Genomic DNA, 14419 nt, shown 5'->3' on the forward strand with positions numbered 1-14419 from the left:
AGACATGATGAACAGTAAGAACATATAGAAATACAAGGTATAACTTGAAAGGGTGCAGTTGTAACATTTATTTTTCAAAGTTGATTTCCTGGATTTAGGCCACATTTTAATACCCAGGTGTAAAGACACCTCACTTGCTTTACTTTAGTGCTGTTAACAGCTGAATTCTGGATGGAAAATCTCAGCTTTGAAACAGTGCAATACTTCAGAGCTTTATGACTTCTTCCAGTTTAGACCCACTCATTCATTACAAACCTGTTAGATTTGTTTTTGTATCCACGGACTAGCTTGCGATGGATGTTTTTGCATCCTCCAAAATTCAGTTAACCTGTTAAATTTTTTGGCTCTATCTGGAGAAATCTTTGGAATGAGACAGCCTGGTTGATCTATTATGGCAAAATCAGCCTTGAAATGTGGGCTTTATTGGATGGGACACAGCTTGCAATAATGTAACACACAGGTCAGCCAAATGAGTTTAAGTGGTATTGTGTGGATGAGATTACATTTAATTAAAACAAAACAAATCACTGCTTCTTGCACATGTACAATCAAAATTAAAAAAATATATATGTACATATATATACTAGTATGTTAAGGTTGACCGATAAATCATATTTTCATTATCATCGCAATATAAACCCGGACACTAAAAATGGTCAAATTCATGTAAATTTAGCCACTGTCTGAGATAAACCAGCCCCTCCTCTCTTTACCAGGCACTGAATGACATCTTAGGACAACCAGGCAAATATAGGAACTGTATAGCTAATATACACACTTCAGTGTTTATTTAAAGGACCAGTGTATAACACAGCTAGCATCTGTATTTACAACAACCTGGGAATGAGAATGGGCTGTAAAGTGTGTAGAACGAACAACAGTGGCCACAAACCTTGCACCTACCTATTGTATATAACATTTTAGTGGAATGTAAAAGATTTATCTGAACATATATTCAATTATTTCACAAAAATCTATGATATAAATCAAGAATTCCAAGCCTACTAATTAAAAACTAACAAAAAAAGATGTAGAAGAGATTGGTTTAATGTGATGCATAACAGTGGAATGCACTTCTATCTGCCATGTTGTGATAAATATTGATGGCAGGAAAATGTTCTATACTGAGCACTTTAACCATGCCACTCAGCCCAATGACCATGGCATGACTGCAGCTATAAGTTTGGTAAATGTGTTGCCCTCATATTATCTTTATAAACTGTAAAGGGAAAATGAGAGGTTGAATGTCTCACAATTCAAGTCTTAGGAAAGAATTATGATAAAGAAAACTCCTCTTCCAGGCTGGTTAGGATTCACTAAGGAGACGCTGGCATGGAGAACACAGACAGAATTTATTTCAACTAAAACCCAGCGACAACAGCTCACTGAGGATGCTTTTATAGGCGCCTAGTAAACAGTGTAAGAAGCTTCAGCTGGGCCAGACTGAGGTAGCAGCTTGTTAGAGTGATCCCGCACAGCTGAGCAGCCTTCTGTGGTTCGGTCCTGGATGCTGCAGGGTGGAGGGCGGGTGCTGTCCTTGTAACTGTGCTGTAGGTCCCCAGGCAGTATCACCGCCTGAGTGACAACCCCCTGCTGCCTTTGGCTTGCTTATATTTGCATGCATATCCTATTTATATATTCTACTTTCAATGCTGCAGAATTAATGCTTAAACTTTTCTTCTTTGCAGCTGACCTGAACCTTCTTGACCTTATATATGTTTAAAAAATGGTATTATTCATGAAAAAATGGTTGCAATAAATATTGCATGCATGTACACACAGTGGTGAAAGCAGTATGATGTAGGTAATGTTTTTATAATATAGTCATCACTATTCAGCATAAAGGAATAATATATAACACTTCCACATTATAATAATAATATAATTATAATAATAGACCTGTGTTATATGTATGTTGTGTTGAGCTGCGTACTTACATTAGTTACATTTGTCATTTTATTCCAATAAAGGTGCTTTTCTTTGCTTGCCTATTGTTTCTATAAACATGAAAATGATTTTGCCTGAATCACATCAGATAGATTTTCATCGGCAATGGTTTAACCATAAAAAAAAAAACTTTCATGCTACTTCATGACGTCGTCTTTTATTATTGTTTTGATGTGATTGACTCTGTAGTGGCAGAAAATACATACTGTCCATTTAATGTATAAGATAATTTGCAGATACATTTAGAATTATGGTTGTAGTGTAGAAGAGGGTTCTGCTCTTATCTATGAGTACCTTTGTTTGAATCAGTTTGAGTCTCCTTCAGACTTTTTACATCAACAAGGCTCCTCGTTTGTTCCACTAATAGACAAAATATAATTTAGTCATATGCACAGTCCTGCTGGTTGTTTGACTTGGTGTGATGACTGAATATGGTCGTGTAGGAGGAACAAGAAGGTGGAAGAGATTGTAGTACCCAGGGAAGACATATTGGTCACATCCCTTGAGGCACACAAACTGTGACCTGCCAGTGAGATAGTTGATGATTCAGATCACAATTACAGCATCAATCTGCTGCACTCTGATTTTATCTTTGAGTTGGTGTAAATGGTGTTAAAAAAGCCTTGATGGGCTTACACCAGTCATGTCTATTTATCCATATTTATCAGTTTTCTCTATATACTGTATATATTTGTGTGTCCATCTATCCGTACTGTTTTTACCTACTCTGGGTACAATACAACAACAAAATACAATTCAACATGAAGAAAAAAGAATACTCTGTCACCTTGAGAGGTATTTTGAAAGATTATTAGCGTTCTCACTGTACTTCTTTGTAATTTCTGCCAAGTCCGGACTATGCAAATATTTTATAAAATTGACAGTTTTTCCTTTGGAAGCCAAAATGCTGACATGCCGTGGACTGAAGGTGTGGTGAAGCATTAAAAATCTCTTGGTCACTCTCTGTCTAATACGCATCAGTACTTCTCGTGTGCTAACCCAGGGTCTCTTGTGGTTCCTCTGTAGGAGAACAAGCTGGAAAAAATACAGATGTTTACAGAGTTACTCAACTACATTCATGATGACTATCATTAGGTTTGTTATTTTAAATATGTATGACTTACTATCTTTGTACTTTCCTCCATAGAGGAGGAAAACGTGGATGCAATTAAAGATGTTCCCTATGTGTACTGTCTCCTGGGGAACACAGATTAAATATGAAGAAGTAAATAAATAACTGATTTGGAGGCGGGGTAATGTTTTAACAACCTGCCTCTATTCTGAATTAATAGAAGGACTCTTACATGCCCCTACACTTTGTCCTCTCTCAAAAAAACATGAATATCTCTGGGTTATTTAAAGAAGTCAGTCCTCCACACTCAACTGAAACATGCAACCAGACAGATGCATAAATGATTTGTTATTATTCGTCAAGATAGCAAACAAAGCAAAACAATGTTTTTGTTTTTCATCAGCTGTAGCATTAATGAAAGCATGAGTTAAAAATTGTGTGGTGAAAAATAACATTTTAATAATTACATTTTAACTTGGAGATAAAGTTCCAAGGCACAAACCCTGACGTATGATGTCTTTGATCTCTAACACAAAGTTTCCATTCAAGAAAACGTCCCAGTAGGTCAGGCCCATTTATGTTGCATAGCAAGCAAAATTAAATAAAATTATTAAATTGGTTAATTAAAAGTGTGTATCATTATTGTAGTCATTGTTTCTTTCTATGATTAATAGAAATAATTCTTACAGCTCTTTTTTTCTTGATTCAGCAGACTGTTCCATTTGTCTGTGATGTCTCACTCAGAAGATCTTTCATAAATTGTACAAAGGACTGTGAACTTGAGAAGCATAGATAGAGAGTTATATGATTTATCCAATATTATAAGTACATGGACATAAGAGAATGCAGTTTGTCCAAAGAGCTGATTGCCCATGTTTGTCATGTTCATGTTTTGTCCATGCTTGTGCTGCCAAACTTAATAGAAATAACTCCCAACTTCTGCAGGTTTATGCAGCTTAGACTTAAACTTCAAAGTAGAAAAGTCAACCAATGTAGCTCATAAGAGTTTGTGAGATACCAGCAGTACATAAATTGTACAATGAATCCTTACATGTTTGTTTGTTTTATTATAGGAAAACATAAGTAAGGGCATCATGGAAAATTCAGGGGGGTTTAGATTATTAAAACAAGAACAAAGCTGGGATGCATAGCTCTGCTCCTACAGAAAGTTTATTGTTAAATCTTAGCAGACCTGAGGTACAGTAACAGATGATGTGGTTTAATCAAGAGTTGTGCGTCACCTCATCAGAGAATAGAGGTTATTTTAGCAACATTCATTTTGAGGGGAATCTTGCGCTCACATAAATGTCATACCCAAGTGCTCATTACCTCACCTTGGCAACTAACTTAAATCATGCCCTGTTTTCCTCCAAACATCTCTCAGACTATGAGCACTAAGGTTGAGGGGGTAAAAGATTACAGAGGTGTGTTGGGAAGTCGTTACTTGGGGCATTACCTTTACTCAATGCACAGACCTGTGACAGAGCCATTCTTCTAGTAGATTGGGCGTGCATATTGAGTGTGGTTTTCCTTGCATTCGCTCCTATAGGCCTGTTGGAATTGCTTTCATAGTCTTGCAGGCTCCATTTAGAGAATGACTCACCTCCACTGGTCCACTAATAGGAAAATTGATGGGTGAAAAGAATAGAGTTAAACAGCTGGGGAACAATGACCATGTGGTACAGTACATTGGCTACAAATGCTGAATTCGTCTACAGTGTAAGCCTAGAAACTGCTTGAGTAACCTGTAGATAAGAAGGGTCATTTTAGAACACTTACAGTTCATTGAAGCATTAAACAGAAGCCAATGCAAATCAGTTCATGAACAGAGGCATGCTGCAAGACAAGAAGCCCCTGAGCTCTGTCTCCTATACAGACTCCTCTGTAACAAGCTATTATATTATATTATCCTGATATATGGTTAAATCAAACATACCCAAGTATTTTAAACAACCGTAGAACATAAAATACATACAGTAACTGCCACAGAAGCACATGGAAACAACATTCTGTTAAATTTGATTGTGACAAAAAAAGATTGAATCACAGTCATGCACAGTCTATTATAACAGGTCACTCTTGACAATATTTGTCAAATTCCTGAAAGCACTAGCAGTGGCTGAGTAAGTTTGTCATTTTGTCCACAGTCCACCTCCTCGTGCTCTTTCACCTGTTTATCCACTTGATTCTACAGAGTAATGCTTTAAGATCACCACTGTGTCCACTGAAACGTTACAGAGTATCACACTACGATCCCTGTTGTTCGGTGTCAGCCATGGATGCAAGCAAAAACTGTTAAACCCTGTTCCCTACAGCGTAGAGCCTGTGTGATATCTGCACACGCACAATCAGTAACTGTTTAACCTCCAGCCCCTCAATCTGCCCCTCTGTCCTTCCCCAGGGTAGCAGGTTGAGCAACTCATTCATGCTGAATCTCTTCAGCAGCGTAATGCTGGTCTTGAACAGACAGATCCGGAAAATGTTCCATTTAAGAGAAAATATTGATTGAGAGGAGAAAGTTGGATGGTAGAAATGTATTTGGTGGAGATCCCTCCACTCTCAATTTCTCAGCCCTTCGACTGTAAGCGTTATGCTTCCCTTTTGGCTCAGCACTTACTTGTCTCTTATTCATCTTCATCAATTCTTGTCCTCAGCTGTATAGTGAGGATGGGTCAGAGAAGAAAAGTGTTGAATATTTCGACTTGTCCATGAACATTTTCAAGAATATTTCAATTAACAAAGAAGCATTACTCTGTAGCATAGATGCTAAGTAAAGCAGTGTGCACATGTGATGTGAAACTTATTTGATTTACAATATGACATTTTCACTACAGAAGAATTCACATAATGATATTATTACAATATCTTTAGATTTAAAAATAATGCTATGAATGAAATTAATCTTTAACTTTCGTTGTGTGTCTTTTTGGCAAATGAATTAAACTGTAGGGAGGTGGAGAGAGTCTGTAACTATACAAAAGCATATAAAGAACAATAAACCACAAATCTAGAACAGAAACAAATGGAAATGATGTAAGAGGCACTGGATTATTTACACAATATTATCATATGTGTATTATCAACTTATTACATTTTTTAAAAATATATGGGTTATTATCAATACCGGTATATCGCAAAACCCCCTAGTCATATGTCCATCCACACTTTGTGACATGTGCGTCAATACAACCTCACATATCTTTTATAGATTAACATATCATATATGATGAACTTCTGGCTGTGTTTTCATTACATATGTGCCCCTAAAGTCCAATTACTTGCATCTATAGTAGCACTAGCATTTTGTAACTTGGTCAGTGTAGATTCTTCTGTATGTCTAACCATCTTATCTTTTGCTTCAGTGTTCTGATCTGGGCTACATAAAACACTCCTGTCAGCATATATGGATGGTATTTTTGCAATCACCATTGTGTATGTCATTTTACAATACAAATAATCTATTACGGTGTTCTTATATATAAAGACTGTCATTCATATACAACCTTGAATAGTAAAAGAAGGATATACAATTGCACTGGCTGTGGTATAATAATACATGATGGTTTGAAAAATATACTATGGTGCAGCATCATCACAGCGTCCAGCACTATAATCCTTTGCAGTGGTATTGGTCATTTAATGGAGGGTGTATGGTGTCATTGTACTGAAATAATACGTAAGCATTGAACTAGGGTACATGTTATCTGTATATCCACGTGTGCAATTGTTTTCAGTCTTGATACAAATCGGAATTCTGGCAGTGTGGGCCTATAAATTGCCGTACTAGGTAAACAACTGTACCATTTTTCTTTTATTACAGCATTACAGTGGTACTTTTTTATGCTGCAGGGCTAACTATATCATTACGATAACCAATTACAATTATTTATTATTTTAAAAACTAGACAAAATTTAAAAAATATTGTAAGTACACAGAGTCATATTTATTATTAGTAGTAAATCTTTATTTTACCAAGTCCCATTGAGATTACAGAATCTGTTTTCCAAGGTAGCCCTTGCGAGTTTAGCAGAAATACAGTGTTACACATGAACATGAAACAAACATACTGTACATTATCAACTCACAATACATTCTTAAAACTCACATTCACAATACGTTAAAACAACAGACTACGATTCATTATTTATATTCATTATACCGAGGTGGATAGAAGTGTGTATCTGGGGGGCCTGGCAGGTTTGCCACAGACCCTCACTGAAATTAGATTAAATGGCCATCCCCCCACCAGATTCTGGCCATGTTACCCAGTGAGAAAAGCCATCAAAAGAAGAGGAGACAATGTCTGATTTTACAATAACAAGCTTTACTGTAAACACCTTATTTACAACTGGATCCCACATCTAGCACAGAAAACATCAAAAAGGTTGTACACAGTGCAGCTTTTCCCCTTTCCCTTATATGCAAGTGCATTTTTAGTGGGTTCTGCTGAGCTACTTTAATAGAATTTCCCTATAGTGCAATACTGTGATATAGATTTCTTGTTTAAAAAATCTGAATGTTAGGGGTTAAATCCAAAATCCCATGACAAGGCCTCCTTAAGTTCAAGATGTGTGCTGATTCAGCTTAAAAGTTTTTTACAAGTGCAGAGAAATGATATTTGCCAGACTAGCATCATAAATCTCTACTGGGAAATAGGTATTTGAATGCTGCATTCGCCCTGTGTGTGTTAGCCCAGTAGTCCCTGAGATATTTTGAGTGTCGAGTCAAATTGATGTAAACAAAACAAAAAAAACAGGAGTAGGTGATGACTTCTGGAAACATTTCAAAGATAAAAACCAGATACAGAAGAATAAAGGATGCAAACAAAACTCCAGTTTTCAGTGGAGATATTCAGTCCATATGGCCAATGGCCTTTTCGTTCGTTTTCTTTTTCTTTTTTTTTGAAAATTAGACTGTATTTATGTCAGCTTTTAAACAAATCCTTCCATTAACTGTATTAACGTTGCAGGTGGTGGGTTATGCATAGGTCATGGATGCACTGTTTAGATATCTGGCTCATACCAGAGTACCCCAAGTTTAGGTTTGCTGACTCGGCTATAGTTCATGTGACTATATAAACATTTATGTTTATGCAGAAGATTTCACAGTTAGAAATGGGCCATCATTTATCTCATATTTGAATGTCAGCTCATTGCAACTAGAAATAAAGTTGTCCTTTTGCTTTCCTAACAATGCACTTCCAGTGTCTAGTCTAATAGTCTATGAATGCCATTGGCCATAGTGTGCCAGTTGTTATGTGCTGTAAATTTAAGTATTCCTAGCAGAGGCTGTTTTTTATTTATTATTGTCACCCATGTGGATATATCTGCTCCCACTTTATGGTGCATTTATGTATCTTACATTGACATGTTGGAGCACAAGTTGTTTCTAATGAGTGTTAATGTGAGTCACTGCAAAACATTTATCATGTGGTGAGGCTGTGAAGCTGAAAGCACTGCATGCCTCCTTGTCTTTTTATATACAATAATACTAATGTGTTGTTTGTCTAAATCAAAACAAGCTGAAGTCGACCTCGTATATATACAGCTGCGGCAGGTTCTGAGAAGCATTTCACACACGGTACCTGACCCTGGCAAATTGCAATTCATCCTGTGAGGAGGGTGTCTGTTTTTATGACCTTCCGCGATACAGCTATTCCCATGATAAACCCGTCTATCAGAAGGGTTTTCTCCCAGCCTGGAGCTTTCTGATACTTTGGGGAGACACTTTGATTTATTTGCTGTGATGCACTCTTTCTTGCGACATCTACCTTTAGCGAATAAACCCTACTGTGGCAGTCCCTCATCAGCAGGAGACCCGATAGAGGCTGAAATTCCCTGCAGACTCAAACACATATTATATTTCTCTCTGTGACAGAGATGAAATTGGGCCAAACTTGCATGAAATGCCTCTGCTCCTAGTTGAGAAACGCCTGTAAATGAGGAAGAACTCAACATAACATAAAGATTACTTCTTGCTTCCAGACAAATTTGCATTTTTTGTTGTTTATTGAGCTTTAACTTGACAAATTATTTACAGTTTGTATTCATTGTAGACTGATTGATTGAGTCTGGGTAGATCAATACCTTTTATGTAAACTGCCACCACCATCTGTATTCCTTTCTCTTTCTGAGGAGACAGGGTGACTTTGGTACATTTTGTGAATGTTAAGAGCAGAAAGCTCAAGATCGTACACAGCTTTCAAAATCAAACATTTTTTGAGTTTGATCTGATGTGTGATGTGTGGCATGTAATATATAGTCATCCTCGAGAGCTACAGTGTCGTTCCACTCTTTTGTTCTGAATGGTTGCATAGATTACAGCTTCTGATTTTGTTTTTGATCACTTATAATTGGATCACACAACGGTATTGCTCTTTTATGTGTTTTTAATAGGTTTTGGACAGCGGCGGAGTTCTTTGGCACAGAGGCATAAGCTATATCAGGCTGTGACTACATAGACAGCACTTCTCTGTAGAATAAATTCATTGTTGCTTTTGTTCTTTGTAGGGAAATTGTTGTTAGTAATGAAAAGGTACATAAAGACCCTCATCCTTTAAATACACATTTTGTCTCTTTGAACATGTGTAGATTCATTGAAACTAATTCCACAGGATGACTGGTCCCCAACTGTAGCTTTCAGCCTTTCTAAATGGTAATAATGAGTCAGCGCAGGTTCCCATTTTAGCCAAAGAGTGGTGCATAACATTGCTTGTGTCCTTAGGCCTATGAGGCGCACCCTCTTTTGTTATCACAAAGTATTGAATTTTGTGTTTGTTTGTTTGTTTGCTTCTAACACAGACCTCTTCCTTTTCATCACTCTCAGCCTCTGGCCTGCATGTGTTGTTTAGCTGTAATGTCTTAGCTTGAGCCCAGGGAGTGCAGAGGGCTTAAGGGGCTCAACATCACTGAAGTTAGTGAGACCATGGATTGTACCAAAGTATCCGTGGGGGTGCTTTTTCCTCCAGCTTTGAAAAACAGCACAAGTTTCAGCAAACTAGTAAGACCCTCTATTTCCTTTTCCGTCCGAATGCTAAGACATGAGGTGGGGCGCCGGGATTGAGATGCTACTTGGCCCGAGCATTGTGTTTATGTCTTTATGATAACCAGCAGTCAACAACAACTTGTTGGAAATGATCTGTGAAAATGTGAACCACAGCTGAATGCTGAATCCTGAATTCTTCATAACAATGAAACCTTTCTATCACTCTTATCTTCATATTTCCTGCTCTGCCATCTTCATGATTTGTTATATTTTGTAATTAGTTTGCCAAGTCCTTCATAATAATTAATGTATATTATTTGTTTTTGTGTACGCTCAATTGTTAGTAATCTTTCCAGTTATTCATTACACGTTCTTCTTTTATGTTTTAGGATGTTGGGAGGCTGAGAAGAATGGAGGCTGTACCTAAGCTGCATGCCTAGCTAACCCATGGGGAACTGACAGGAACAGTGCTGGATGGAGGCCAAGACACTGGATGGCGAAGACGAGGAAGCACACAGTATTGTGGATCACTTGTGTTGTTTGTTCTCTTTCTCAGCCGATCCAAAGTAGATGCAAAGTATTCTGCAATGTGCGTCGTTTGTTCACTCTGTCACGTGTTGCCCATAGAGAGATGGCAAAAAGAATAAAAAGGATAGGCAGCCAAGGCTAAAGAAACTCTTTTACTGCATGTGGGAGTTGCAGTCTTATTTCTGCAAAATTTTAGGGTGATAACAAAAACAGTGTAGACACTTGGTAACATTTCCTCCTCATAGCTCTGTTGGATTCATATGAATTAGAGACCACAGGGGAGCCAGTAGTTGTAGATAGTAACCATCATGGGCAGGTGTAAAGGCAAGGCGTCCTGGTTACTGTTGTTAGCTGGGTTGGTGCTAACAGGAATAGCTCTGGAATATGAGGGGGTTCCTGGTCAGTGGACACGCTATGGCCAGTGGGATGCCAAAGGAACAGGTGAGCTTAGCTTTATTCTGAAAACCAACGTCAGCAAAGCCCTGGTGCTCTATCTGGATGATGGAGGGAACTGTGATTTCCTGGAGCTTCTAATTGCAGACGGGAGGCTCCAGATGCGTTTCACCATCCATTGTGCTGATCCGGCCTCCCTGCATACGGAGACGCGTATCAACGACCAGCGCTGGCACAGAATCCTTCTCTCGCGTAATTACAGAGAAACTAAGCTGGTGGTGGACAACGAAGAGAAAGTGGCTGAGGTGAAGTCCAAGAGAAAAGAGATGGTAGTGGCCAGTGACCTCTATGTAGGGGGAATCTCACCCGATGTTCGTCTCTCTGCCCTGACATCCAGCACTGTTAAATATGAGCCGCCGTTCCGGGGCTTTATAGCCAATTTGAAACTGGGGGAGGCACTACCAGTACTGTTGGATGGTCAAGCTGTTCATAGTGATTTGGAGTACATATGTGCCACACACTCTCCATGCAGCAACAAAGGCCTGTGCTCCGTCAGCCAAGGAGAGGTCGTCTGCGAGTGTATCAACTCCAGCTTCAGGGGAAGGTACTGCCATGAAGGTAAGAAAAATATCTTCCTTCTGGTTGTAGTAAAATGTATTTTAGTATTCTCTTGTTTATGATTTTGGGACAGACATACTTTTAGTTGTTAAATATGTTTCTTTCTATGAAAATTAAGAGGGTCTTGAGACTTGTGATGGAGGCATGTTGTTGTTTGTATTGTTTGCCTAAACTGCAGCCACTGTGACCACTTATTATTAGCATTAGCTTATAAATAGTTAAAATATCTTATTAATATCCCATTCTAGGCATATGGCCTAAACCCTCCTTGAGCTCCAGAGAATAATCAATAAAGTCTTCTTAAAATTGATCCAGGTCAAAGTATTCTAGAGCAGGACTGAAAGGCTGCTTGGGTGTGTGAGACCAGCTCTCTCAGCAATTATCTTCACAACTCAGAGAGGATAACAGCTTCCTAATGTGATAGATGTTTGCATGTTTTCATCACATTGACATTTAACAGGGTACCAAATGGATTTTTTTTTATTATGCAAAATCTGCACAACAGTAAGGACCGAACTTGGCATTTTAAAGTGAATTCTAAAACTCCTTGTTACTTATAGAAAAGTGGAAATGATTAATTAACTTACACGTTCAATTTCCCTTTTGTACTAATATGTGTTTGGTATGGAAGTTCTGCAGCTCTGTAGATCAGGTGTCCTGGGAGTTGACCTTCCTGGCTTAAAAGCTGAAATGTACTTCTCATTGCATGCATTGTAAAAAAAAACTTTTTTTATCTTATTACAAAATGATACCATAAAACTGTAGTGAATATAAGTGAATATGGCTTTTGAATATCAGAGTAGTTTTTCCATTGTTTGCACTAGACTGTGACTTAACTATTTATGTGAAACAATGCCGCCATTATTGTCATCAATGTTAATGCTACAAATACTAACAGAAAGAATGACCAAACTCACAGGCTCTTGCTAACACATGTGTAGCTCAATATGCATGTTGTGGCATGGAAAGACGCAGAAAGGCGAAGCAAAAAAACCCCCAAAACAACTAGCAAACAAATACCTTGTGTTAGTTTAGATGGAAATAGTGTACTGGTAGTGGTTTAATACTTAATATCCTGCGGTCAACATTAAATATGTTTGTTTTTCTTTACTCCCCTGCAGCTGTCCAGAAAGAAGTAGAAGGTAAGACAATGCATCATATAATGAGCATAATGATGAGCATAATTTGTTTTTCGTAATGCTCTTATTTGCAAAGGCTATTATCAGAGAATCAGTGTGTGAGACTGTGTTCACTTATTATCAGGTTGCTATTGTCAGTTTGGACTGCAGTTCTGACATCCCACAAATTAAGCTGAAAGGAGATATACTATCACTGGTCACGAGGTCACTGAGGGAAAAGCGCTTAATGTGCTGAATGCTCATTGTATATAATCAGTGTGCTCAAGGTGACTAGAGAGGTCTGCAGAGTGTGTGGGTGTCTCACAATATGGGGAGCATTCATATACTGCTTCACAGAGAAAATGACTGTACACAGATGCTTTGTTTTATTATTTATAACTTGTATTTTTTCCCTCTCTCTTCAGTGCATTTTTCCTCATCTAAACTACTGTTTAATGTTAAGGTTTATGAAGTCATTATGCCATAATATATGCCATTATACTCAAGGGTAAATATGTGGATTAAACTCAAATATGATGGCATAAATCCTTCGGCATAAAATGACTGATTATTAAGGCCTTGACATTTATCAAATTGTAATATCATTTGCGCAGTGATGTTTTTCCATAGGTGCATTTAAATTATTTTCTTAATAGGGACAAATCTACTTTGGCAGGAAAAGAGACGTTTCTTTTGTTATTGGCAACATTTCGACTGACCACAATTAAACGGCATTGGTTTCTAATGAGGTGCACATACTGAACGGTAAAATGAAGATTGAAAGTGAGGAGGGAGATTTGTTTAGTTGGCATCAGAGCGAGACATCCATCTCCCCAGTAAGGACTGCTGGTTCTGGGGAAAGGGCAGCCAACAGGCTCAGGAGACCAGCGCAAGGTGCACTGAACCACTGCACATTATAAATCACTGTTACTGACTCAAAATGTATGAACCCATGCACACCTGCTCTGCAAAATCCTGCATCTGACACTTAACGTTTAGCATATGACAGCAAAATATACTGAATATTGCAAAATGTTGTGCAGGTTACAAGTAGAAAGACATGAGTGTTGAATGGCTTTCAAGACAACACACAGGAATCATTTTTGAATATACATAACATTAGATGTACTATTTTTGATTATCAATGCTGTGTTTAAAACAGCACATGAGTTAGTCACTGTGGTATCTGGTTGTACGCTTCAGTAGTAGTTGGTAGGTTTTATCTTGGCGCTATTTCTCAGGCATTAATCATTCTTAATAAGAGCAAAGATGGCATGGCTTTGCTCGCAGCAAAAAGGCAGGCATTATTAAATGACATGCTGCAAAGAGAGCACATCAGAATGTTTATTGGATTAAAGCTTGACATGGAGACAATCCCCAATGCGGAATGCATGAAAGCAACAATGACAACAGCAAAATCATACTCACCAGATGACTTTTTTTCTATCCTTCAAACAACTCCATGTGCTATTCGGCAGCAAGTCTTTGTTGTCCTTGCGTCGATGGAAATCTATGCGTTAGCTAAAGCGCCTCCTCCCCCCAGAGATGGCAAAGATGGTAACCCATATGCTATATTTGGTTTTGGCTGTGGGTTTTAAGTGGTGCAGGAATTATCTTTATTTGTCTGAGGAAGTGCTTTAAGGCAGTGAAAACCTTTTTTCACAGCAGGTGAGTCTTCCGAGTTGTTCTTCTACAGTATGCAGCACGTGGGCTCCCATCGATGTGTGTGGACAAAGGCCACGGCGGGGCATGCTCTAA

The 14419-nt window shown here is 38.1% G+C and overlaps 1 protein-coding gene across 6 annotated transcripts in view; it reads left to right on the forward strand.

The window, feature by feature from the left end:
• Positions 1 to 14419, forward strand: part of nrxn2a (neurexin 2a) — a 119369-nt gene that overhangs the window by 13950 nt on the left and 91000 nt on the right. For all 6 annotated transcript variants that reach the window (XM_051401206.1, XM_051401202.1, XM_051401201.1 and 3 more), the window contains 2 exons: positions 10394 to 11543; positions 12665 to 12685. In XM_051401206.1, the coding sequence (XP_051257166.1) occupies positions 10841 to 11543; positions 12665 to 12685 (724 nt within the window). In that variant the 5' untranslated portion in view covers positions 10394 to 10840. The remainder of the gene's footprint in view (positions 1 to 10393; positions 11544 to 12664; positions 12686 to 14419) is intronic.

This window comes from Dicentrarchus labrax, unplaced genomic scaffold (assembly GCF_905237075.1).
Source record: "Dicentrarchus labrax unplaced genomic scaffold, dlabrax2021, whole genome shotgun sequence".
NCBI lineage: Eukaryota > Metazoa > Chordata > Actinopteri > Moronidae > Dicentrarchus > Dicentrarchus labrax.